The sequence below is a fragment of the Pagrus major genome, chromosome 17, assembly GCF_040436345.1.
Source record: "Pagrus major chromosome 17, Pma_NU_1.0".
Classification (NCBI taxonomy): domain Eukaryota; kingdom Metazoa; phylum Chordata; class Actinopteri; order Spariformes; family Sparidae; genus Pagrus; species Pagrus major.
The window spans coordinates 25206355-25233868 of NC_133231.1; the positions used below are offsets into that span (position 1 = coordinate 25206355).

Consider the following 27514-nt stretch of genomic DNA (forward strand, 5'->3'; position numbering starts at 1 on the left):
AAAGATGTGCATCATTATGTGCCATGTACTATTTTGTTCTGGTGCCTTTATAAACGGTTTCTGATTGACACATTCCTTTGTGTAAATTTAAATGGTTTTTTGACCATTTGTAGTAAGTGAGCCTGACAATGTGTGGAGTGTACATGTTTTAATTAATAACTTGTATCTTGCTTTCTTTGTGCTCTGATTGTTAAAGCAAGACAACATTTTGTTTACTATTTATATGTACAATATATGAGATAACAGAGGTATGCAGAAAGTTAAAGAGCAGTACATTGTTCTGAAGTCTACATTTTTCTTAAACTCTTTGCAGCTGCTTGATCCTCAGCGGCAGCGACTGATGTAAATACAATGGCAGAAGGTAGGTGCACAGGTATTATATATACAGTCATCTCACTAAATGTCTGTTACTCACTGAGTTCAGGTTGTCGACAACGAGCCAAATTTAAACAGAGAATCTGACTGTAAAACTTATTTCCAAGTTCAGTCAGTCAAGTTTTTATCTCCAATAGATGATGTACAGTAGAACAGCAGACTAGAAGAGAATACAACTTTATTTTACATCAAAGAAGGCATTTGTTTGTTGCATGTGTGAAAACAGAGTTCATAGTACTTTTTAAAGACAGATCCATTGTAAAACAGTTTTAATTTTCCCTAATTTTGTTTCAGCTGCAGGACCCTCAACTGGAGGAGCTGGTGTAGATACCAAACCAGACGGTAGGTGTACAGGTATTATGATGCCCCCCTCTGTGAATTGAGTTTGTTCAAAAAAAGAGTTCAGGTTCATGAAAGTAACAGTGGCCGCTGATAAATGCTACTTTTAAGGAGATATGCTTTATTGCTTTCTCACCCAGAGCTGTATTAGAAGACCTGTTTAAGTATGTATGTGAGTTTATAAATGTTTATAAATATAGATGTTATAACAATTCATGATGTATTGTTGTAAGTTTGGGAACCCCTGCTCTACATCACTGTAGTATGAGTCATGTTTAACAACAGTAACTTAATTGATAAATGCTGCATAGTATTATTGAATTTAAATGAAGAGTTTGACTTTTAAGGAGAAATGTTTTATTGCTTTCTCACCCAGAGCTGTATTAGAAGACCTGTTTAAGTATGTATGTGAGTCAGTTTCCATGCTGGACAAATTTCACACGTTATATTTTGTGTGTGGGCTTGTGTGTATAATTGTCTGTTTATAAATATAGATGTTATAGCAATTCATGATGTATTGTTGTAAGCTTGGGAACCCCTGCTCTACATCACTGTTGTATGAGTCATGTTTAACAACAGTAAGTAAAAATGATTTAATGAATGCAATACAGACACAATTAGACTAAATCATGTTTATCCTGTTTTGTTTTTTAATATTTGATGATCATCTAAACTTTGATACAGAAAGTAGAAGTTGTAATAAAACCTGTATATTAAGTGGCTTCATGTTGTCTTCAAATCCAATCAGTCATTGTAGAATAATTTTTACCTTCTTTCCTCAGATGAACACTTTGTGGATAAACATCAATCTGAGCTGATCAAGAGAGTGAGCAATGTTCAACCCATTTTGGATGAGCTCCTCCGCCAAAATGTCATCCAACAAGAGAGTTATGATGAAGTCAAGACTCTGCCCACTGCTGAGGAGAAGATGAGGGAGCTCATCAGTGGGCCACTGAAATCCAGTGGAGTTCAAGGAAAAGTGATCTTCTATGATATCCTGATTGAAAATCAGCCACTTCTTATAGGCGACCTCATGAGAATGGATGCTGAAGTGAGTAAATCTTAGTTATATAAATCATTATATTGGCAGTGTGGATAGTTTAGGTTGTATCTCTCATGTAATCACTGTTTTAGGGGCTCAAATGGTGAATACAACTGAAGATCAAATTTTAAGTAAATATGATGCAAATTGTATAAAACTGCACAGTATATTGTTTCAGCATTGACATCACAGTGTGTGCAATAATCACATTGCAGGACACGTGATGTCAGCAAATGAACTGAAACACTTCCTGCTACAGCTTTTTTGTGGCTTGATACTAAAGGAAAAGTCACATGGATCTTATTTCCCATAAACTAACCTACAAGAGAAGTCTTCCTGATAGAGCATCATTTACTCTGATTTAAGGGTTCTTGGATATGAAGAGTTTGTTGTTTTTTGGTCAGTGGGGGAGAGATACGCCAGGTTTCCTGGGCATCAGATCATGTTGTAAAGTGGTGTCATTGTAGCCAGCTCATGGTAAAACTTGAGCCTTGCTTCCTCTGTCTGTGTCAGGAGGAGGAATCATCTGGTGGATGTATATTTTTCACAGTTGGTGTTTCTTAAGGAGTTGCTGGTCTGAGTGAAGCTGTTTTTGAAGGGATCAGCAGTAAAACCTGGAGCAGACTTTTGAGTTGTCTTTCTTTTTGTGGCTGACCTGGATGGAAACTGAACTGTATTGGGGTTGTTGGACACAGTATTTACCAACATTTACCACCATTTTAAGGGACTGAACTCTGTGAAGAGTCTTTCACTCCGCCACACTCACAGCCACACCTGTACTGAATTGAGTTGTTGTCTTTTTGTTGTTGCAGTGCTGGTATTTGACTGCTAATTGATATTTATACTGCATATACTGATATGATGTTATGTCCTTTTCATTTTCCAGGTAGAAAAAGTGTCAACTAAGAAGAGGCTTTGTGAAACATTGAATGATTTGAGTTCTGAGGAGCTTGAAGAATTCAAGTCACTCATTGAATTGGAGAAAGATTTCCCACTCTTCTCAATTAATCAACTGAAAGTGACAAACACACGATACATCGTGGAGCTGATGGTGAAGATGTACAGCCGACAGTGTTTAGGGTTGACCATATATGTTTTAAAGTTGATGAACAGGACTGATCTGGTGCAGAGATTGATAGACACCAGCCCAGGAACCAAAGGTAAAGCAAAAAGGACAGACATATGTGAAAAACATCAAACTGTCACACACTCACATGCAGCTCATGTGTTTTATATTGTATTATGTACAGATACAGGAACAATTGGAAAATGGGGTAATATGTATAAAAAGCCTGTATTTTACATGTTCATAATTCTGGTGTTAAATCAGTTACTAATGCATGTTTTTTGATTTCTTCTCTCCTCAGAGAAACATCGGCCTTCACTGATGCAGAGAGTGAGTATGTCACATCACTCAGACTTCACACAGTGCAGCTTTTATCCAGTGGATGAAGATTGAAAATCATTTTCATCTTGAACATTACAATTGATGATAAACACAAAATTCTTTATCTCAAACAGTTTCCTCACAGAACTGAAGCTGATCAGGCTGCATAATGTGCACATGAGGACTGAAGCCTGAATGTTATTAAAAAATAATGTTGAGAATATGTGTTATATCTACATCTAAGGAAATATATTGTACATTTTTTTGTTTTTCTAACTTTGACAAAAAAAACTTTTTTATATTAGAAGAAAAGATGCAATTGAGGTAATAAAAGCAGCTCTGTTGTTAAATCAGGAGGCTCATACAGGTTTTATAACACAGACTGTAAAAGAGTTACACCCAGGCAGTGAAATAAAGTCATGAATCTTCTCATGAAAATAAAATACAGTTTGTAAACAGAACAAAAAAACAGGTAAAGGTGATCAACTGGACAATTTATCCACTGTATCGTTACTTTTTTTATATGGCTGATGCTCTCTTACCACATCCACATTTCTAAAGCACAGACATTGATGAGATTAGAAAAGAAAGATCTGTAATCATCCTTGCTGAGAAACTGTACTTTTATCTCATGAACATTTTCTCTGAATTTATCAGGTGGAAATGATGGAGTCTGTCAGAAAGCTGCTTTTAGAAACACTGACAGATTTGAGTAAAGCAGAGCTTAAGACGTTCAAGAGCACCCTGCGTCCAGTTTACCACCAGGGGCTCTCATCTGTCCTATTGATGCAGCAGAAAGCAAAAAACATCCCATTGGGCCTGCTGGATAAAGCACACAAGCAGGGCACAGTGTGTTTAATGGTGGAGTACTATGGCCAACAGTCTGTGGAGAGGGCCAAAGAGATTTTAAAGACAATGAAAAGGACTGATCTGGTGCAGAGGTTGTCAGACAGCAGCTACAGACCCAAAAGTAAGACAATAAAGACAAGACATGTTTATAATACATGTCCTCTTCTCTTTACATTTTGAATAAAATAATTTATATTGTAGAGAAAACAAACATAAATCATAAATATATTTTAGGATTAATTATTATTAAAATCATTTCAGGAGAGGGAGAAAAATATCTGTGAAAAGTTTGATGTAACTTTTGATGAGCTTTGAGTTTAATTTTATGTTGAGTGTTTTGTATTGAAATCTTTTTTACAAAGCAGTCGTGCCCGATGTATAATTAACAACAATAATTATTTTTAATTCCTTTTATTCTTTCTTTCTCCTCAGAAAAACTCTCTGTGAATAAACACCAGTCTGCACTGTTCAAAAAAGTGAGTAATATCATACCTGACCATGCAGAGTACAGTTTTTATTCAGTGAGATTCAGGTTTAAAATGAACTCAACATTAATGATGAATATTAAACCAAACATGAATTACATTTGATGTTTCTCACAGAACTGAAGCTGAGATGACACTGAGCTCAGTACTGTTCTTATATAAAACACATCTTAAAAGAAATAACGTTTTCTCTATGAACATGTACATTTTCCAGGCTGCAACGATGGGGGCTGTTAAAGAGCTGCTTTTGGAAACACTCTATGATCTGAGTTATGAAGAGCAAAAGACCTTCACATTGTTTCTGCAGTTCACGTTCTTCCAGAGGAGCCTTCCACATATTCCCTGGGATATACTGAAGAAGGGAGACATGGTAGAGTCACTGGTGGATGTGATGGTGAAGACATGCGGTCAAAAGTCTGTGGAGGTGACCAGGGAGGTTTTAATGGACATGAACCGGACTGATCTGGTGCAGAGGCTGTCAGAGACCAGCTCAGGACCCAAAGGTAAGATAGGAGGACAACTGTCACATTAATTCATAATAACAGACAAAGACACACTGTTACAAAATCTTTTGATCTCTGGTGCAAAATATCAGATGAAGTTTATAATATAAATCAATGCAACAGCACCGTATAGACCTGCCATGACAGCAACAATACCAGAGAGTTGATTCATCACCTGTCAAACACAGTCGCAACAAAAACTGAACCATAGAAACTTCACAGTTAGTTCTACGTTATCTTTAAAATAAAGGAATAACTTTTCCACTATGTAAAATATATACTTAATTTTTGAAGTGGCAAATCTAACTAATTCAATTTGCGGGTGCGAAATAATAAAATAATAATAATAAATATGAAATTAGACAGAGATTACTTCCAAGTTGAAAGTTTTGGATCTTTACTTTAAAGTAAAGATCTGAACGAATCTGAATCTTTGGTCCTTTTTTTGTAAATGTTGTGTTTTCAAAGGGCTCAACATCTTTTTATTGAAAACACTCTTCTTTATTGGGCCACATCTTGTTTGTTTTTGGTCCATTTAGTTCATTATTACCAGTCTTGTATTGTTAATGGCCTGATAGGAATTTATCTAATGCTGTCGACATAATTTTACATGAATCTGTTGAATTGTCTTTTTGTGTGTCTTTGCTTTGACGTACACTACACTCCACTGTGGAGAGAGATAGTCTGTGTAAGTTAATTAATTACAGTGTTTTCTCATTGATTCCCTCTGTGATCTCTGTAATCATGACCTCCTCCTGCCTTCAGTTCACACACCTGAAACTGAAACATTAAAGGCTTTTTATTCTCAGGACTCAGTATTATACTCAAGACAAGTACACATAAAGGTTACACACAGAGTATTTATTAATGCAATAACAGTTGTCATTAACTGTGTTGCAGCTGCTGCAGGTTTGTCAGCTGAAGTGTTTGGTGTGAATACCACAGAGAAAGGTAGGTGACCTATATAAATGAATTAATGTGTGAAATGAGTCCTGTAGTTATTTTAATTCATATGTCAGTGTTTGAACATTTAACACAGTTTAATAGATGATAATAAAGTGTTTATCAGGAGAAACTTGATATTGATTTTTTATGATGTTACTATTAAGTAGATTTTCTGGACATTTTACAATAAATCCTTAATATTAGAATCATTATAGTCACACAGTCTGATTATGTTGTTAAATGAATCATTCATGAGTCTTTTTTATGTTTCCTCTCTCCTCAGAGAAACACTCTGTGGAAGAAGATTGGCCTGCACTGATCCAGAAAGTGAGTGATGTCACATCTGTCTGACTTTAAACTTAAGCTAAGATAATTAATCTGTTAGCTGATCCAAATTTGATAATCAATAAATCAATTGAGTAATTTTTTTAAAGAAATGCCAAACACTCTCTGGTTCCAGCGCCTATGAGGATCTTCTCCTTCTCTCTGTTTTGTGACATTATAAACTGAATATCTTTGGGTTCTGGGCGTTGGCCAAACAAAACAAGACATTTGAAGACGTCGCCTTCGACTTAATGAAATTGTACATTGTACATATAATGACATTTATGACATTATTTTATGATAATTATTATAGTAATGGTTATTTGCACTGTTACTTTAAACAATACAGTTCTCATTGAATAGAAGTAGATTCAAAATCCTCCTCATCTTGAATATTATCAATGATGAGCAAAACCAAATTATTTATTTCATTCGAAGGTTTTAGTTTTTAATTTTTCTTAGGTCCACATGAGGAAGGTCTCAAACGGGTAAAATAAAAAGTCATGAACCTGAAACAGAAATAAAATAACTGCAAAAGATGATTAAAGTAAATCAATTTGATATTACAGTGAAGAAAGAACTGTATCCACATAATAAAAAAACAGGCATATGTGATCAACTGGACAATTTATCCACTGTATCATTACTTTTTTATATGGCTGATGCTCTCTTACCACATCCACATTTCTAAAGCACAGACATTGATGAGATCAGAAAAAAAAATCTGTAATCATCCTTGCTGAGAAACTGTACTTTTATCTCATGAACATTTTCTCTGAATTTATCAGGTGGAAATGATGGAGTCTGTCATAGAGCTGCTTCTGGAAGCACTGAAAGATTTGAGTAAAGCAGAGCTCGAGAGGTTCAAGAACAACCTGTGTCCACTTTACCTAAAGGGAGCCTCACCTGTCAAATTGGTGCAGCAGAAAGCAAAATACATCCCATCAGGCCTGCTGGATATAGCAGACATGCAGGGCACAGTGTGTTTAATAGTGCAGTCCTATGGCCAACAGTCTGTGGAGAGGGCCAAAGAGATTTTAAAGACAATGAAAAGGACTGATCTGCTGCAGAGGTTGTCAGACAGCAGCTCAAGATCCAAAGGTAAGACAATAAAGACCAGACATGTTTATAATATATGTCCTCTTCTCGTTACACTTTGAATAAAATAATCTATATTGTAGAGAAAATAAACATAAATCATGAATATATTTTAGGACTAATTATTATTTAAAATCATTTCAGGAGAGGGAGACAAATATCTGTGAAAAGTTAGATGTAACCTTTGATGAGCTTTGAGTTTAATTTTATGTTGAGTGTTTTGTATTGAAATCTTTTTTACAAAGCAGTCATGCCCGATGTATAATTAACAACAATATTCTTTTAATTCCTTTTATTCTTTCTTTCTCCTCAGAAAAACTCTCTGTGGATGAACACCAGTCTGCACTGATCAACAAAGTGAGTAATATCATATCTGACCATGCAGAGTACAGTTTTTATTCAGTGAGATTCAGGTTTAAAATGAACTCAACATTAATGATGATTATTAAACCAAACATGAATTACATTTGATGTTTCTCACCGAACTGAAGCTGAGATGACACTGAGCTCAGTACTGTTAATATCATGAAGTCTTGAAGTTCTTCAAAGAATTAAACAAAATGCAAAACATGAAGTTTAAAAATATCTTCATTGAGTTGCCGCCTGTTTCTACAGTTACTCCAACATCTCATGTTGAGATCAGGTGGCTCATTTTAGTTTTTTGACAGCACAGTGAAAGAGTTACAGCCTGGAAATGCAAAAAGAACCAGTTACAGATTGCAGGTTAAAGATATTAAAAGGTAGCAGGACATAGGAATCATCCTCTGAAATAACAAACAGATAATTACCAAATATATCAGCAGCTTAGGTGATCTTGTAGAAAAACACATCTTAAAAGAAATAACGTTTTCTCTATGAACATGTACATTTTCCAGGCTGCGACGATGAGGGCTGTTAAAGAGCTGCTTTTGGAAACACTCAGTGATCTGAGTCATGAGGAGCAAAAGACCTTCACATGGTTTCTGCAGTTCACGTTCTTCCAGAGGAGCCTTCCACAGATTCCCTGGGATATACTGCAGAACGAAGACATGGTAGAGTCACTGGTGGATGCAATGGTGGAGAAATGCGGTCAAAATTCTGTGGAGGTGACCAGGGAGGTTTTAATGGACATGAACCAGACTGATCTGGTGCAGAGGCTGTCAGAGACCAGCTCAGGACTCAAAGGTAAGATAGGAGGTCACATTGTTACAAAATCTTTTGAACTCTGGTGCAAAATATCATATGAAGTTTATAATATAAATCAATGCAACAGCACCGTATAGACCTGCCATGACAGCAACAATACCAGAGAGTTGAATTATCACCTGTCAAACACAGTTGCAACAAAAACTGAACCATAAAAACTTCAGTTAGTTCTACGTTATCTTCAAAATAAAGAAATAACTTTTCCACTCTGAAAAATATATACTTAATTTTTGATGTGGCAAATCTATCTAATTCAATTTACTGGTACAACAAAAAAAGAATAATAATAATAAATATGAAATTAGACAGAGATTACTTCAGAGTTGAATGATTTGGATTTTGACTTTAAAGTAAAGATCTGAACGAATCTGAATCTTTGGTCCTTTTCTTTGTAAATGTTGTGTTTTCAAAGGGTGTATCGGCTTGCAATACAACGCGATCAGCCGAGACCAGATCGGGGTAAACCTTTTCAGACGCACCTTCCAACAATCACCCAGTAGTCGTAGATTAATTAATCCAATGCAATTTATTGCGATCCCAAACGAATTCCATAAATTAGGATGCACAATTCCAAAACGATCAACCGATGGATAATCTACAAAACGAAACGAAAACGAAACTGATAGTAAACTGATAGTATTCGGTGGTTAAAAAACTGTATGATCACCCCGTCCATGTCCAAGTGAAAACACTTCCTACTTTCCCGGTAGACACCCATTTAAACACACCTGATAATTAATCATCAATCATCGAGACACAGATGACACCATAAGCAAATCATAGGGGGAGCAATCATTCAAAATAACCAAGGCATAATACTGTTTCATGAGAATATGTACAATAATATAATAATTCTAAACCTAAAAATAAAACACATAAATACCAGTATTCAAACAGAAACATTTCATATATAAGCAATATGGCTCCAACAAAGGGCTCAACATCTTTTTATTGAAAACACTCTTCTTTATTGGGCTACATCTTGTTTGTTTTTGGTCCATTGAGTTCATTATTACCAGTCTTGTATTGTTAATGGCCTGATAGGAATTTATCTAATGTTGTCGACATAATTTTACATGAATCTGTTGACTTGTCTTTTTGTGTGTCTTTGCTTTGACGTACACTACACTCCACTGTGGAGAGAGACAGTCTGTGTAAGTTAATTAATCACAGTGTTTTCTCATTGATTCCCTCTGTGATCTCTGTAATCATGACCTCCTCCTGCCTTCAGTTCACACACCTGAAACTGAAACATTAAAGGTTTTTTATTCTCAGGACTCAGTATTATACTCAAGACAAGTACACATAAAGGTTACACACAGAGTATTTATTAATGCAATAACAGTTGTCATTAACTGTGTTGCAGCTGCTGCAGGTTCGTCAGCTGAAGTGTTTGGTGTGAATACCACAGAGAAAGGTAGGTGACCTATATAAATGAATTAATGTGTGAAATGAGTCCTGTAGTTATTTTAATTCATATGTCAGTGTATGAACATTTAACACAGTTTAATAGATAATAATAAAGTGTTTATCAGGAAAAACTTGATATTGATTTTTTATGATGTTACTATTAAGTAGATTTTCTGGACATTTTACAATAAATCTTTAATATTAGAATCATTATAGTCGCACAGTCTGATTATGTTGTTAAATGAATCATTCATGAGTCTTTTTTATGTTTCCTCTCTCCTCAGAGAAACACTCTGTGGATGAAGATTGGCCTGCACTGATCCAGAAAGTGAGTGATGTCACATCTGTCTGACTTTAAACTAAAGCTAAGATAATTAATCTGTTAGCTGATCAACATTTTGATTATCAATAAATCAATTGAGTAATTTTTTTTAAAGAAATGCCAATCACTCTGGTTCCAGCGCCTATGAGGATCTTCTGCTTTTCTCTGTTTTGTGACATTATAAACTGAATATCTTTGGGTTCTGGGCTGTTGGCCGAACAAAGCAAGACATTTGAAGACATCATCTTCAACTCAATGAAATTATGATGTGTACTTTAAACAACTTTAACGACATTATTTTATGATAATTATTATAGTTATAGTTAAAGCAACACTAGATAGTTTTTCGACCTTAAAATAATGTTTCTAAACTTCGTTAAGTCATAGAAAAATGGTTAATAGGATGAATGGTGACGTCTCTGCAGCCTGAAACCGCACTGTGTAACTTCCCAGAGCGGGTAGGAAACCTATGTGACGTAAAGGCGTCTAGTGCGACCTGCTTTGCGGCATACGCCACACGTTTATTCGTCGGTGGATTTAGCCAGCAGCTACTTGGATTTTTCGTAAACCAACGCCATGGCCGAGCCAGCTAAAAAAGCCAAGAAGGTATTGTCTGAGGAGGCGAAGAAAAGAAAAAGAGAAAGTGATAGAACAGAGCCGGATAAATATTGGACCAGGTTACACTCGGTGGCGCGAGCTGAAAGAACTGATGGCGACCTAACCTTGATGCTACTGGATTTGTAAGTCATATATTACATATATACATATTTATCATCTTACTGACTTTTACTCTGTCAGCAAATTCACGTGTATTCATTTCCCCCAGGGATGCTCAGACAGCAACAGTATTTATGACACTGGTAACAGATAATTGCGCTTCTCAACCAGCTGGGGGTAGTAATGAGTCCAAACTACCTAGTGTTGCTTTAATTGCACTGTTACTTTAAACAATACAGTTCTCATTTAATAGAAGTAGATTCAAAACCATCCTCTACATTATTAATGATGAGCAAAAACAAATTATTTGTTTTCATCAGAAGGTTTGTCAGAACTGAAGCTGCTTTCAGTTTGTTCTTGTGTTCACATTAGGAAACTCTCAGGTAAAATAAAAAGTCATGAACCTGTAAACAGAAATAAAATAATTGTAAAAGCAGATTTAAGTAAATCAATTTGATTTTACAGGGAAGAAAGAACTGTATACACATAACGGGTATATGTGATCAGTTGAAATGAATGTTATCACCTTGTGCTAATGTACTCTTACCATATCCACATTTCTTAAACAGAGACATTGATGAGATGTGAACAGAAACATTTGTCATCATCCTTGCTGAGAAACTGGATTTTAATCTCATGAACATTTTCTCTGAATTTAACAGGTGGAATCGATGGAGTCTGTTATAGAGCTGCTTTTGGAAACACTGAAAGATTTGAGCGATGCAGAGCTCAAGAGGTTTAAATATACCCTGTTGATTCAAATCGACTACATGAAACACTTCCCATACAGCCCATTAATGCTGCGATCACAGACAACACACGTGCAGCACACAGTGTTTATAATAGTGCTGAACTACAGCCAACAGTCTGTGGAGAAGACAAAGGAGATTTTAAAGAGGGTGAAGAGGACTGATCTGGTGCAGAGGTTGTCAGACAGCAGCTCAGGATCCAAAAGTAAGACAATAAAGATAAAAACATGTTAAAATCATGAAACTGGTATATAACATGTCTGAGTTTATAAGCTTTGTCTTCCATTTACATTATAAATGATAATAGTTTTAATGTAGAGAAGACACATCAGCTGATGTACAGAATATATTATGACTAAGAGAGTGGGTAGAAATGACCATTTATATGCCACTGTTGAGGAGGTTTAACTGTAATTTTGTGTATTGTGTTTTTTCATGAGGCAATATTGCCTGATCATTTTAATTTAAAGCTGTTAGACCAGTCATCAGTTATGAGTGACTTTCTACCTCTTCTCTCCTCAGAGAAACACTCTGCAGATGAACACCGCTCTGCACTGATCCACAAAGTGAGTAATGTCACATCTGACTTCATACAACACAGCTTTCCTTCGACAGCTGTTAAAAATGATCATCATATTTAACATTTTAAATAATGATACGACCCAAACTCGAGATTTACTCATTTATATGTTTATTTATCACATAAGTGAAGCTGCATTCAGGTCAAGCTCTTTAGCAGTAATTTAATATAATAATGATACACTGCCTGGCCACAAAAACAGTCACCACCTGGATTTAACTAAGCAAATACGTAAGAGCCCTCCATTGAATAATTACTGCAATGATTAATATGTTTCAGCTGACAACAAGCTATTTAACCCTAACTGATGCAGTGAGAAGCTTCTCATTTCTTAAACAACCATGTCAGAAGATATATCCCGTGGTAATGGAAAAGATGTTACTCTGTTTCAGAAGGGTCAAATTATTAGCATGCATCAAGGAAAGAAAACAACTAAGGAGATTGCTGAAACTACTAAAACTGGGTTAAGAACTGTCCAACACATTATTAAAAGCTGGAAGGATAGTGGTGAACCTTGGTGAATCTTCGAGGAAAAAATGTGGTGGGAAAAAATCAAAAAAATTCAGTTTGCTCGGGAGCATAAAGATTGGGAAAAGGTCATGTGGTCTGATGAGTCCAGATTTACCCTGTTCCAGTGTGATGGAAGCATCAGGGTCAGAAGAGAGGCAGATGAAGTGATGAACCTATCATGCCTAGTGCCTACTGTACAAGCCTGTGGGGGCAGTGTTATGATCTGGGGTTGCTTCAGTTGGTCAGGTCTAGGTTCAGCAACATCATGTGCCCAAAAAATGAGGTCAGCTGACTACCTGAATATACTGAATGACCAGGTTTTTCCATCAATGGATTTCTTCTTCCCTGATGTCACGGGCATATTCCAAGATGACAATGCCACAATTCAAATTGTGAGAGAGTGGTTCAGGGAGCATGACACATCATTTTATCACATGGATTGGTCACCACAGAGTCCAGACCCCATTGAGAATCTTTGGGATGTGCTGGAGAAGACCGACTCTCCCATCATCAATATAAGATCTTGCCGAGAAATGTATTCACCTCTGGACGAAAATGAATGTTGTGACATTGCATAAGCTTTTCAAAACGATGCCATGGTGAATGCGTGCCATAATCAAAGCTAAAGGTGGTCCAATGAAATATTAGAGCGTGTGACTTTTTTTTGGCTGGGCAGTGTATGATATCTTTGCCACTGAGGATGAGATGAGGAAATGTCTGCATGAATCTTTTCCCTGAATTCAGTTGATTTTTCATTGAAAATCAAAGGTTTATCCATCAGAATCTATTTATTGTACTTGAAACAATTTTGAAAGCAATAAGGAAATATATGACATCAAATGATGAAAAAAAAAATTTTGAGCCACTGTGACTTATTTCAGTGTTCGTGAGAAGATGTGCAGCCTGTAAATTAAAATAAATAATAACTTTCTAAGAATTAAAGCGAAGCCAGAAACAGTAATCCTCTTTTGCTTTGTACATTGTGTTACTTAAAATAAATCAATCAATAGATCAGGAGAACATACTAATCAATCAATAAAAAAGTGCACATACTGCCATCAATCAACAGCGATTACCGAATGGATCAGTACCTTGTGTGATCCAGCTGAAACACCCACGTTTATAATAACATTGACAAGCTTCAAAGAGACACATTTTTAATTGTCCCCAGTGGATTAAATAAATGTCTCATGAATGTATTGATTATTTCAGGTAGCAACAATAGCAGCTGTTCAACAGCTGCTTATGGAAACTCTGAATGATTTGAGTGACATGGAGCTCAAGAAATTCAAGAAGATTCTGAGGTCGATTGTCTTCCAGAAGAACCTCCCACATATCTCATGGGCGTTGACTCATGCAGCAGACACAGCAGATATAGTGAATCGGATGGTTGAGATCTACGGCCAACAGTCTGTGGAGTTAACCAGGGAGGTTTTCATGGACATGAAGAGGACTGATCTGGTTCAGAGGTTGTCAAAGCCCAGCTCAGGACTCATAGGTAAGACTAAGAAGACAAAAAGTGTCTCATAAAGGTCTAATAAATACATTTTATAATTCATAATAAAAAAAACGTAAGGGATGGACATGGATCAATAAATCATTAATGAAATAATCAAATCAACAACTCACACTGTCTCAACAAAAACTGAATGTTGTTAGTTTAACGAGGTTCGTATTTGTTTCAGGGCTTTTGTATTGGATTGTTTTAGATTGTGAAGGTGTTTATGATTATGTATCATTTTGCAGTGAGATTTTACATTTGTATTTCTTTATAAAGTAAGTGAACTTTATTAAAGTTGATTATAGTCTTTTTGTGTAATTAGATTATAACCCTCTGAGTCCATTTTTATTTCTTTTCTCCTCAGAGAAACACTCTGTGGGTAAACATCCGCCTGCATCATCTGAGAGAGTGAGTTTGACTTTACACATCACAGCTTTCATTCAATAAATGTAGGGTGAAAACATCCTCATCTTGAACATTTTAAATGACGATACAAAGGACACCAAATGTTATAAAGTGGATAGTTCTCTCACAGCACTAAGTGATTATTTTTTTACTGTTAGAGAAACAAGAATATGTTGTGTTAGATCAGGTGGTAGTAATCAGTTTATAGGAATTAAAAAGGAAAATGATGAGGAAAATCTTTTTTCTTTTTTTTTGCTTTGATGTTGCTAAAGAAAAAAATACACAATGATAAGTTTGTGTTTGTAAAAAACAACAACAACAAAAAAAACAAACACATTCAACAGAACAGATATTACCAACTGTGTCATTATCATGTCTGTACTGTATCGATCAGGAAGTAACCATGACATCACTTCAGGAGAAGCTTTTGGAAACGCTGGAAGATTTCAGTCTCGGGGATCTGAAAAAATTCAAGCATGTCCTGCTGAACACTGAAATGAAGGAAGGCCAAGAAATCCCAAGACGCCGACTGGAGACCGCAGACAGAGTTCAGACAGTGGAGCTGATGGTGGAGCTCTACGGCCAACAGTCTGAGGAGGTGATCAGGGAGGTTTTCAATAAGATGAACAGGAGAGATCTGGTACAGAGGCTGTCAGACATCAGCTTAGGATCTGAAGGTAGGCTGTGGGAATTTTTAAAAAAAAATTAAATTAATTATTATTAATTATTATTATATTAATATTTGAATGTCAGAAATGTCGAATGCAGATTGTGGTCTGAAAATGTAAGTAATATGTCATTTTAAAATACAAAAATAAATTCTCTACAAACTGGTATTATCTATTAGTTTCTCAACAAATCAATTAGTTGTTTGGTCTATAAAATGTCAGTAAACGGTAAAAAGTGTCCATCAGTGTCTCCCATACCCGAAGATGACATTCTCAAATGTCTTTTTTTGGCCACAACCCAAAGACATTCAGTTTACTGTCACAGAGGAGTAACTGGAAACATAAGAAGCTCAAATCAGAGAATTTGGACTTCAACATTTGGTTGCTCTGATTGGTTGTAGGTCTTTCCCGTCCAGAAGCATTTTGGTCTGTGCCCGTTTATAACATTCCTTGAAATGGAAAATGAGCGAAGAGATTCCCGACTAATCAGATTTGTGAATTGGGGGTGATGCCTGGCTAGCAGAGCTATGTAGAATATAGTGTTTTACCAGTAAAAAATATGGAAAGTTAGCATATAAGTTTATATATCAACATAACGTTGTTTAAAGAAAATCCTATGTGTCTTCACAAGGTCCTTCAAGAAGCCTTGAGCATGAGGACTGTGGAAGTGCAATGGTAATACCTTATATTCATTAAATTGTTCAGTTTATTTGTTCAGTTACGTGATGCTGCAAAACAAGTCCTTTCCACTTACTTGTAAAATGATTGTGCTCTGCAGCAGGACTCCAGTGACTGGACTAAACTTGAACCTGAAGTGAACAGTACAGACGCAGATGAGGCTCCAACTTACAGGTAAAAATAACATCATAAATACTGCGTCACAGTAAACTGGAAGGAAAAATATTAAGATTGGTTCTTGAAATTCATCACACAAAGAAAACTTATTTTTTTCTGTGTGCTGTTACTGGTTATATCAATGCAAACATAAGGCACATTTATGTACATTTGTTCCATTGTGCCCGTAAAACAGTATTTTTGTAAACATACACAAACTCACTTGTTTTGTTTCCCACGACTTAGCCTTCAGTCTGAAGCAGGAAACTTTGAATGCAGTGTCTCTGGTTTGCGCTGGGTCTGTAAGGAGAAGGTCAGTTTCAAGTACCAGTTTTGCCCTTGGGAGGAACCTATGGAGAGGATGGAGAGCATGAAGTACAGGCTTGCAGGTCCCCTTATTGACATTACAGTCCATGCTGGGAAGCTGGATGTAGTGTACCTGCCACACTGGATCTGCATAGGTAAGTGAACATGAAGAAAATAATAAGATAAAAATTCATAAACTTTAATCTTCTAAAAAACTGATTTAATCCTTTTCTCCTCACTAATCATGTGTGCTTGTATTTTGTGCAGATGACAACCCTAAAATAAGAGACAAGTTTGCAGTCCTACACATCGATGACTGTGGAGACGTTGTGGAAAAAGTGGCTGAGGTCACATCGTCCCATGTCAAGTTATCAGAACCAGTTTTTTCTCCAAGAGCGGTCCTGATGAAAGTTGGTGTTCCAGTGAAAATAAACTGTTACGTGTTGATATACAAGACCAACACGGCATTCCTGACGCTCCATGTTTATCTGATCCCGTGTGATCCTGGACTACAACAGGTTATTGCACATCTTACTGTCACCAGTACCAATTATAATCAGACACAGAATGTTTCACGTTTAAATTGATAAATACAGACAGACAACAATGTTGATAACTATAACCTTGTCCTTTGTTTTTTTCTTTTACAGGAATTGAACAGGAGACAGTTATCATCTGGATACAAAGCAATCCAAAAGCCAAATCCAGAGAAGTCCCTGAAAATGGGTGATCGCTTCATCCTCACAGCAGATTCGGATGATGCAAAAATTTATCCTGAGGTTTGTTTTGAACTGCTTTTAGATCTTTGGATGAACTTTGTCTCAGGATGAGTCATCTGAACAACAATTGTTTGTTTTTTAATATCACATGAGCACATCACAAAATGATCCTATTTTACTGACATGTTTTGGTCACATACTGCAAGTCCCATACCCCTTTCAACCTGGACAAATAGAATGGCAATCAGTAGAGCGCATACCTCCGCCAAGGCCCAACAGTTCCCTCTTGTAGGTTTCTATCCCTATTTGTAAACTTATGTTGGCTGAAAAAAGAGCCATGCATTATTCTGTAAGAAATAAATGAAAATGTGGAAAAACACCCTCCAAGGTAATATTAAAGAAAGTGAGAGACAAACCAACCAACAAACCAACAAACAAATTAAAATAAAAACATCTGGCTTTTGTCATCAATTATCAGAAAGGGTACAATCAGCTTTCATTCCAACATCAAATGTGTCCAGTGGGCAGAAACTCTACTACACGTATTCAGTGACCGGCATAACCAGGAAGTAAACCCGGATGCTACACAACTTTCTTTGCGGGCCCTTCACCTGTTGCCACTTTCCCTCACCCCCGTGATATATTCACCTTTTTTCTGTTTCAGTCTCTAGATGTGTTCTCACTATCATCACTATTTACGAAACCTCATTAAAAAACATGTAAAAAAAAAAGGAAAAAAAAGAGAGTTGGTGCACTTTACCTCCAAGTTTGACTTTCCTCCATTTCCCTTATTTCTTTTTTATTTGTTTTTGCAGAACTTAAAGCTCAGATATAAAAGCAGATTCCCAAATTTCTTCGAAGTCTACATTAAAAAACCGGACACAGACTTCACGCTCAGCCTCGCACAGAAAAACGAGCGTCAGTCTGTATGGACCCGTGAAATACGAAAAGGTAAGTTTTTTAATAATACCACAAGAGTTTATCTACACAGCCACTTTGTTTTAGTTAAACATACATCATTGTTGAAGCACATGTCCATTGTTAGAAAAGGATCGTGCATCATCCACATTTTCTTTAAATCTCTTTTTTTCTTTCCAGATGAATACCAAAGCACCGGCCATATACAAGGTAAGACATTTTAAATCATGCGTATTTAGAGGAGCGGCACTTTGGATTTTAGAGTCACAATATTGCTTCACTTTGAGTGTCAGAGACGCCTGGATTTCCTTTTGTTTGCAGATTTCTGAGATTTTTTATGCCTCTGTGCTGGTGATATTTGGCGCAAATGTTCACTTGGCCTGAAGGTCAAATTCACTGTGACCTCATTATGCTAATAATGACAACATTTCCTACAAGAATGTTGAGGTAGCAAACGGCCGTCAGAATTACATCACTTCCCAGCTCTCAGAAGTTCATTCATGTTCTCCACAGTCAGACGAGACTCTGACTGGCACCCCACCTTTCTCACTTTAAAGTGTCAAACCTGCTACATATAACAGGATAAAATGAAGTGACGATAGTTTAAATCCATGGACTTTATGGACTTTAGACCATGAAATACATTCAAATAAGACCCAAAGTCCAATATCAAGCATCAGTGGTTTTACATGTAAATAGGCAATCGGGTTACAATCAGCTTTCGGTTGTAATTTGATTTCTTAAAAGTCATTTAAACTAGAAACCAGGAGCCAAATGTAAAAATCATCTGTACACATGAAAAAGTACCGTGCACGTAGTCTTTTCAGTCTGATTATTGTGATGATGTGAGGGGGCAAAAAAGTCATTTTATTTAGAGCTGTTCTTTTTCTTGTGTTAGGATTACATCTGTAGTTTATAAAAACCTTCACTATGATTACACAGACAGCTTGTGCTCTTGTGTACAATTTCCGGATGACTGAGGTGTATGAGGAAAAGTCACATGTGAACAGACGCATGTGGAGTTTTATAAATCTGATGAAAAGACTGCGTATGCATGTGTCCTGTTTTGTGTGTACAGATTTCGAATATGCACAGTTTTATACATTTGACCCCTGGTTTCCATAATCAGGATTGAGATTATCCCGAACATTTCCCTGTCAAGTAATGTACAACAATGTTTTAAGGTGGTGATGTCTCAGTCTCTCCTGTCAGAGTTCAAGGAGCAGCATGGGAACAGTACAGCGCTCAGTAGTGCTCAGTACATAAACTCCTGCTACACGCTGACAAAATAATCAACAGAAAATATGTTTTTAGGCTAATGTCTATTCAAAGGCAACTGTCTACTCACCTGGTTGGTGTTTGTTAAATATTTTAAAATATTAAGATATTTTTATACATCTCAGTATCTGACCTGCTGAATATCAGACGTCCCGGTGCGACCAATGAAAACACCCTGCCGCCCTGACAGGTGTTTGTGATGTTTTTTGTGATGCCTGACATTAACCTAATGAAAGTATTTTTCCTCCTCTCCGTCCTCAGTGGAGCACTTCGTGGATAAGCACCAGTGTGATCTGATCGCAAGAGTGTGCAATATAGGACCGATCTTGGATAATCTCTTCAGGAAAGGTGTAATCCAACAAGAAGACTATGACACAATCAGGACTATCCCGACAACTCAGGAGAGGATGAGGAAACTCTACAGCGGCCCCCTGAAAGCTGGAGGTCAAGCAGCCAAAGACATCTTCTGCCAAATCCTTGAGGAGAAGGAGTCATATCTTGTCGCTGATCTCAGGAGGAAGGAGTCATAAATACTGTGACTGCTTTTTGACCAACCGAGAACATTACCTCTGAGCCTGGCATCTTCACACGGTAACAGAACAATACTTTAATGGCCTGTATGTATGAAAGTGTTCATCCTGGTGCTGTATCTATCTGGTCTTTTCTGTATTTGTTCTTAAGCTTGACTGTCTTCATCCTGTGATAATGTAAAATGAATCTAAAGGTGCTCAAACATTTTATTTAGGATTGTATTGGGGTTTTGTGGGCAAAATACTACATCACATATCATGTGACAAAATGACCCGAGGTTAAATAAAACATTTTACTTTAGCGTCGCTGAACAAAGAACATCAGTGTTAGTGATAAAACTACAGATTTAATAAATTAACAAAAACAATAAGAACTTTTTGAATGCGCCTGATTTTGTTTCCCCGCAGATTTTAGATTCTTAACGCTCGTCAATCTACAAGCACTTCTAAGAAAAACTTCAGTGACACTAACAATGCTTTAAGGTGTTAAAGGTGTTCATCTCGCTTTAAGGTGCTGAGATTTACTGGTCACGCTTAAAGAAACTCATTTTGTTTTCCACCTGAAATAAAACTCCAGAGAAGAAATCTCTTAGCCAAGTGAGACATTTTTAAAATTCAAATGTAAACTCAGGTTTGAACTTTGCACAGTAATTGTGTTTGATTTCTGCACTAAAAATCTTATATTCACTTGTTTTCATTCCTTCTAAATAATCTATTTTTTTTATTTCTGATTTTGATTTTATACAATTTTGACTTTGCAATTATTTTTATATTTTGACATGTTGTGTATTTTAAAAAAAAATGTTGTCTGTCGATCATTTGTGTAAATAATTAAATTATCTTGATAAGACTTAATTGATGGTGTCTTGTGTTTATTTCTCACTAATCTAGCGACAGCATTTGAAGAATGCAGAATTTGAAGGCAGCTCCAAAAACATAGGAGGCATCACCAGCGTGAACCAAACACTGCTGATCTTTGCTCGCTCTCCTTGGCTGTAACAAGTGTAGCCGAGGGTTATGGAGGGGACAGAAAATATGAAATAACCACACGGAGGCTCCGTTGTTCGGAACACGTGTCATTTCTTTTGCGCAGCGCATCACATACAGAACACTTGAGGACTTTTTCCCTTCAAAATAAGAGTCCCGGCTATACCAGTGTAAACTGTGTAAAAGCATATAAGAGGAACTCAAATATATCCAGAGCATCACGCTAGATGTCACTCAATAAAATAGCTTTCACTAGTTGGCTACTGTTGGTTAATTAGCTCATGGCCCTAGAGTTTTTCTAGACTGATCCCAGGGGAGTCACAGCAGGCGACGGGGTCCATCTCAGCTGAGTTTGGCTGCCTGATGTAAGAGTGATCACAGCTGACACCAAACTGGGACTGAGCACAGCCTCCAAAAGCAACTGAGGTCACTTTGACAACAGGGGATACGGTACGGAGGTGATTTACAGCGGCTCTGACCAGGACTATAACTTTTGGGACTACAAGACACGGCAGGCGGGGATGGGAAAGCAAGGACGTTACAACAAATCTGGACACAGCGTTAGAGGTCATTCCTATGAAAGCTGCTCAGTGGCGTTGTGAAAAAAAACTGATGTACTGTAGACGAGTTGTGTGACCTGTTTTAATATTGATTATGTTGATAAAAGTTGCAACAGGCTGAACAATCAGACATTTTTAACAGAAGAGTCTGGCCAAAGGAAAACATACTGTAATCATCACCGACCAGAATAAAGACTTACCTGTTAAACTTCACTAGATTTTTGTATTACACATTTTTCTCGCTTCACAAACTCAAATTTTAACAGATTTTAAAATACAAAACATTTTGAATGATCCTCATTCAGCAAACAGTTAACGGCTGCCGTTGTTGTAACCTGATTAATTCCAATTATACAGAACATTCATATGCAGCATTATTGAATTTTTATAACACCTTTCAACAACAAGGTATTTCAAAGTGCTTTATGTAAGACATCAGAAAGTTTAAGACAAATATACAGTAAAAAAATAAGGTATTATAAAAAGACAAACATTTAAAAATATATAATAAACAAGAATAAAAAATACATTAAGGTTAATACTATATGTAATTTAATGACTAATCAAATATTTATCTTGAATTAAAATGTGAGACAAGTAGGTATTATGACGTTTTTTCAGTCAAGTCAGAAACCTCAAATAATTCAAAATATGACTGAAACACAGGAGGAGAAGAAGCAGAGTAATTCATCCTGTTTGAATCCTACTTTTAATACAGCGTTATTAGAACAGCTTCTGCTATAACAGAAACTGAAGTATTTACAGTATTTTGACTGCTGCATTGTTTTCATGCTTAAAAAGAGTTACAATAATTTCACTATTCAAGTTTAAAAACTTTAGAAATTCAGTTTGACTGACATGAATAAAAACCTCTGAATAATGTACATGTGCTTACATATTAACACTTCCTCCTTTGTGCTAGAGATCGCAGTACTGTTACTGTATCCAAGAAAACATGTGGACATTGTGTCTGAGGAGACAAACCTGAATACAGCCTCCGGTCTGTTACCTGACAAATTACATTATGTTTTGCATCATAATTCATCAGTTCAAGGTGCAGATGAGTTTCAGCCAGCATCTATTAAATGAAAGCTGATGTCTTACAGCTTCTGCACCAGATCATTCCTGTTTATTTTCTGAAAAACCTTCTTGGTCAAGTCCACAGACTGTTGGCTGTAGGTCTGCAGCATCAGATCCACCACGTCCAACATGTCTCCCTTCTCCAGTCGGTGAGGTGGGATGCATGGGAGGCCTGTCAGGATGCCGCTGTCCTGCAGGAACCACTTGAATTCTTTGAATTCCTCTTGTTTCAACTGTCCCAGCACATTCAAAAGCCTCTCTCTGTCTGTTGTGATTGTTGCTCCCTGAAGAATTCACATAAACAAAGGGATATGATTTCACTTTAACGTTAGTGGATAATATCAAAGCTCACCTGAATGCAGCATCAGTTTTGTTAGAGCCATCCAGTTTAAATCATGTGTTTAATTTGCATTACAATTTAAAACAGTGGATGATGTTAGACCTGCATCTTATTGAATGAATGAAATAATAAATGAAAGAATGAATGAATGAATGTGTTGTGTAAAGTCAGACTGATGTGACATCACTCACTTTCTGCATCAGTTCAGACAGGTGTTCATCCACAGATTGTTTGGCTGACGAGAGAGGAAAGAAAACATGTTGAAGAATTGATTTAACGTGATTTAACAAACATTTTGTATCAGGCTTTCTTGATTCATAAACACTTTTATTACAACATGACCAACAAAGCAAATATAATCTTGAAACTCAGAATTCCTTTATTAGTCCCACAAACGGGGAAATTTGTGAAACTATCACGTATTTTATGTGAAAAGACCCCCAACTGCCAGATTTTACACAAAAGCACAGGACAAATCTGTGTGGCTCCTTTCACACATAGAATCTGAGCTCACAATCAACAGCACACATCAAGGTAGCGATCTTGTTAAACATCTTTTTAGGCAGCCATTTCCTAAATGAGTACAACTGGTGTGACGTAAAGATGTCCCGAGGATCGGTATCAGCTAAAACAAAGGCCCTTAGCCTGCTGCTCTCCTTTACGTCACACTGTGGTAAACGGTAATCAATTATTTCTAATGTGCATGTAAATAATTGTATAGCTTTGAATGGGTATGTGTATGTTCACTGTATGTATTTGGACATTTTTAGGGGAATCAGTGGGTGTGGAACTGGCCAGGCCCGGGGAGCTTTTGTGTTGCTTTCTTTTATGTATTGTAATTTGTATATATATATTTGTGTTGAGGACCCCCTTGAAAAAAGGTCCATCTTTTTTTGTTTATTTAACAATGAGCAATACATAAACTGCACCAGATAGAGCTAAAAGCCTGCAGTACAAAATCCTTCACTCGTTTCTTCAGTTTAAAACATTTGAAAAACTTCATATGCAACATCTTACCTTCATAACAAGCAGAGTTTTGATAGTCATCTGAAATAAAATGCAGAAAAAAACAAAATAAAGACAGAACAAAAGCTAAAAAAGGACATTTTAGCTAAATAAAATAAGGGAAGAACATTAGGTGTTTTTCATTGCCTTTGCTCTGATACTGTGGCTGCCAGCAGGGAGGCACTTTCAATCATTTATATTTTATTCATAAAGGGACAGTAGTAGTTATGGGCACCAAACCCCACCAGAGGCCTGTTCTACGAAGCGTCCTCAGCATACCCAGGATATGTTTCCATTATCTGGCTTCACTAATCCCAACAAACACGATCAGTTTTCTCGCCATGAGCGCATTCACATAAAAGGGCTTGTGTTTGCAGCCTCTAACCAATCACAAACATGGAAGAGTATAATGGCAGCAGAGCAGAATACGTTATAAATGAAGATCAAACTATAATATTAGACAAATAGAAGTTAAACACATAATCCAGGCTAAAACACAGTTGCAAAAAATCTTCAACTGTGTGTAGGCTTATAATATCACTGCCCCATCATTAGGGCACGTGTAGGTCTGACTAGAATTGTATTTGTGTATTCTATTACCTTAATGTTGCTTAGATGTATACTTATGGTTAGGTGTGCAGCATGACTTAGCCAAAATTGTAGCCCTGAAAACTCAGAGTTAATCCCGAAGTTACCTTGCTAACCACAAATACTGCTTCATAGTACAGGCCTGTGGTGCCTTTTGTGAGGGAAGCTTAGTAGATCCCACACAAATACCATTATTACAAACTGTAGTTGTATTTTGTTGTGTACTGGGTCTTTCCCAGTACCCATACTGCCATATAGCCCATACTAAGAGCACTTTATGGGTTTTTGACTATTCATGGAATGAAGTTTACTTTTCCCTCATTATCATGTATTAAATGGTGGGTAAACACATAGATCAAACTGTTAGAACAAAACCATTACACCTGCTGAGCAGCAAGTCCATATTCATTCAGATTTTTATGTTTGGACATAAAATGGGACTTGGCTCTTTTTCATTTGTTGCTCCTATTTTCTGCATAAAATGGTCAATTCAAGAAATTACTATAAGCACAAGAAAGAATGCATTATCGTTTTCATATAGTGTAGGTAATATTATTTAATAGCCACCAACCTTTGCGAATTTCACAGGTCCATACTAGTTCATACTGTCGTCCACCCTTACTTATGTGTGAGAGGTTAAGGTAGAAGTTCCTCCCTGGCTTCTCAATGAACACTTCATAGAAATTTGGGTCTTGGCTATCATATCTGAGAGTTATTCTCTGTGTAAAACATACAAGGGAGAGAAAGTTAGTTAGTTAGTTAGTTAGTTAGTTAGTAATGTAAGTGTTTGCTACCCTCCCAGTGAGCAGATTTCCATTGAAAAGACATTTAAACAGCAATGGTTACTGGTGGAAAGATGTTCAAAACAGGTTTGAAAGTGACATTTTTTCACCGACTATTTGAAGACAATTAAACGCTCACATTTCGACCATATTTCACCGGGATTTGCAATACTGACATTCGACTGAGAAATTTGGACGTATTTGTATTGGTGCCACTTTTACACCAAAATAGGTATGTACAGTATAAGTGGGTTTTTTAAAGCGTGAGTAAACCTGCTAAAAATACTGTCAGAAAAGCAGTTTACAGTATTAAGCAGCAAATCAAACTACATCCAGAAGACGTTTGAATGTGTTTTAAAAATCTTAGTCAATAATATTCTGAATTAGTGTTGAAATCATGTCTTCATTTGTACCACCACTGTGCCTAGTACTTGCGCATGAGTACCAGTGCAATGCATCTTTAGAGAAATATCTTCACACATCTTAACATCTCTCTTTCCACCAACTAATAATGATTAAAATAATGACACAATTTCGAGTTTTGTGACATGTCGATGTTGTATCCACACTTTGGCTGGTTGAAAAGAGGGCTAACAGGATGTCTTAGACGTCAGAAGAAATATAATCCAGTTTACAATTAAACATCAATGTTGAAAGCCCAGTTGGTGCTCACGTGGCTGTATCGGCACATCCTAGTCGCTGTACCTTGGCTTTTTCTTCTGTCTTTATGACATGTTGTGAAGTTGTGAAGTATATCCATAATTTTATGTTTTAATTTTATTTTATTTTATTGTTTGGATTAGGAAACAGTGACCCAGGCCCAGATAGCCTTTGAGGATTCTGGAAATACTTTCATACCAGCAGAAAGTGTTGTTAAAGGACTGGATTGTTTTTTGTTTTTTTTAATAGATATTTCTCGTTGTATTTATCTTTTAGAGAAATGACAGTGTGTCACAGTGTGAAACATCTAAAAAACAATCCAAGTTCAATTTAGCTGTTTAATTCTAATATGAGCCACAATTCAACATGTACACAGATTTAATTTTGACTGACAGTGCAACTCTTACCTTTGGGAGAATTTTGACTGTGTCCATGTCTGCTGCAAGATTAAAACCCTGCTGCATTTTCAGGTAAATGTCTGGGCGCGACTTCTGGATTTTTTTGTATCCTTCTGAGAATTTCCTCTTGGTCAGTGTCTGGAAAATAAATAAATATAAGCACAAAGCTCTTATGGTTACAGTTGCAAACACTGTCATCCGTGTTTTAAGGTACATTCAGAAAAAAACACAACACAACTGTTACATTTTGTAAAAAAAAAATTTAAAAAAGAAGAAAAATCAACATTTTTATTTTTATAACTTTCTCACAATATATTAAGACATTATTCTCATGATTTCACTTATTTTTTCTTGTGCATGACTGTAAGATATTCAATAACCTGTTGCAGAGCAGGATCATGTGGGATCAGGTAAACATGGAGTTTGAGGAATGGTGTGTAGGGTTGATAGTATATTAACACATCACAGCTTATTTTCACAGGAAAGCCAACTTTCATCAGAACCGCTCTTGGAGAAAAAATTGGTTCGGATAATTTGACATGGGACGATGTGACCTCTGAGACTTTTTCCACAACATCTCCACAGTCATCGATGTGTAAGACTGCAAACCTTTTTAATATTTTAGGGTTGTCATCTGCACAAAATAAAAATACACAATCAGTGAGAAGAAAAGGATTGCATTAGTTTCTGTACAAGTTAGCATAAATCTAAAAGTTCATACATTCTATCTTTACTGTTGTCTTCATGTCCACTTACCTATGCAGATCCAGTGTGGCAGGTATACTTCAACTAATTTCCCAACAATTGCTGTGATGTTAATTAGTGGACCAGCAGGCATGTATCTGATCCTTTCCATCCTCTCCATAGGTTCCTCCCAAGAGCAAAACTGGTACTTGAAACTGACCTTGTCCTTACAGACCCAGCGCAAACCAGAGACACTGCATTCAAAGTTTCCTGCTTCAGACTGAAGGCTAAGTCGTGGGAAACAAAACAAGTGAGTTTGTGTATGTTTACAAAAATATTGTTTTATGGGCACAATGGAACAAATGTACATAAATGTGCCTTATGTTTACATTGATATAACCAGTAACAGCACACAGAAAGATTTTAGTGTTCTTTGTGTGATGAATTTCAA

The 27514-nt window shown here is 36.5% G+C and overlaps 2 protein-coding genes and 1 long non-coding RNA gene across 3 annotated transcripts in view; 1 reads left to right on the forward strand and 2 right to left on the reverse strand.

Moving 5' to 3' along the window:
• The window catches only part of LOC141011507 (uncharacterized), a 56566-nt gene that overhangs the window by 22076 nt on the left and 6976 nt on the right, over window positions 1–27514 (reverse strand). The window lies entirely within an intron of this gene.
• Window positions 4701–20772, forward strand: LOC141011974 (uncharacterized). Its single transcript, XM_073485337.1, has 21 exons — window positions 4701–4980; window positions 5881–5931; window positions 6209–6252; window positions 7038–7350; window positions 7661–7704; window positions 8223–8511; window positions 9899–9949; window positions 10227–10270; window positions 11644–11935; window positions 12253–12296; window positions 14033–14318; window positions 14686–14729; window positions 15121–15403; window positions 16026–16069; window positions 16173–16246; window positions 16475–16689; window positions 16802–17052; window positions 17185–17313; window positions 18069–18204; window positions 18352–18381; window positions 19711–20772. Exons 1-21 carry the CDS (start codon window positions 4701–4703, stop codon window positions 19977–19979), a joined length of 3213 nt encoding a protein of 1070 aa, XP_073341438.1. The 3' UTR covers window positions 19980–20772.
• On the reverse strand, window positions 25229–26852 carry LOC141011778 (uncharacterized). Its single transcript, XR_012180363.1, has 3 exons — window positions 26760–26852; window positions 26389–26517; window positions 25229–25258 (listed from the first exon to the last, which is right to left on the reverse strand). It is a non-coding gene; the product is annotated as an uncharacterized lncRNA (long non-coding RNA).

Bases quoted from the DNA above. Each gene is read 5' to 3' on its own strand.
- LOC141011974 (XM_073485337.1), top strand. From the start codon at position 4,701: ATGGGGGCTGTTAAAGAGCTGCTTTTGGAAACACTCTATGATCTGAGT. The intron at 10,271-11,643 runs GTGAGTGATGTC...TGAATTTAACAG, and splicing joins GGCCTGCACTGATCCAGAAA to GTGGAATCGATGGAGTCTGT. The intron at 12,297-14,032 runs GTGAGTAATGTC...TGATTATTTCAG, and splicing joins GCTCTGCACTGATCCACAAA to GTAGCAACAATAGCAGCTGT.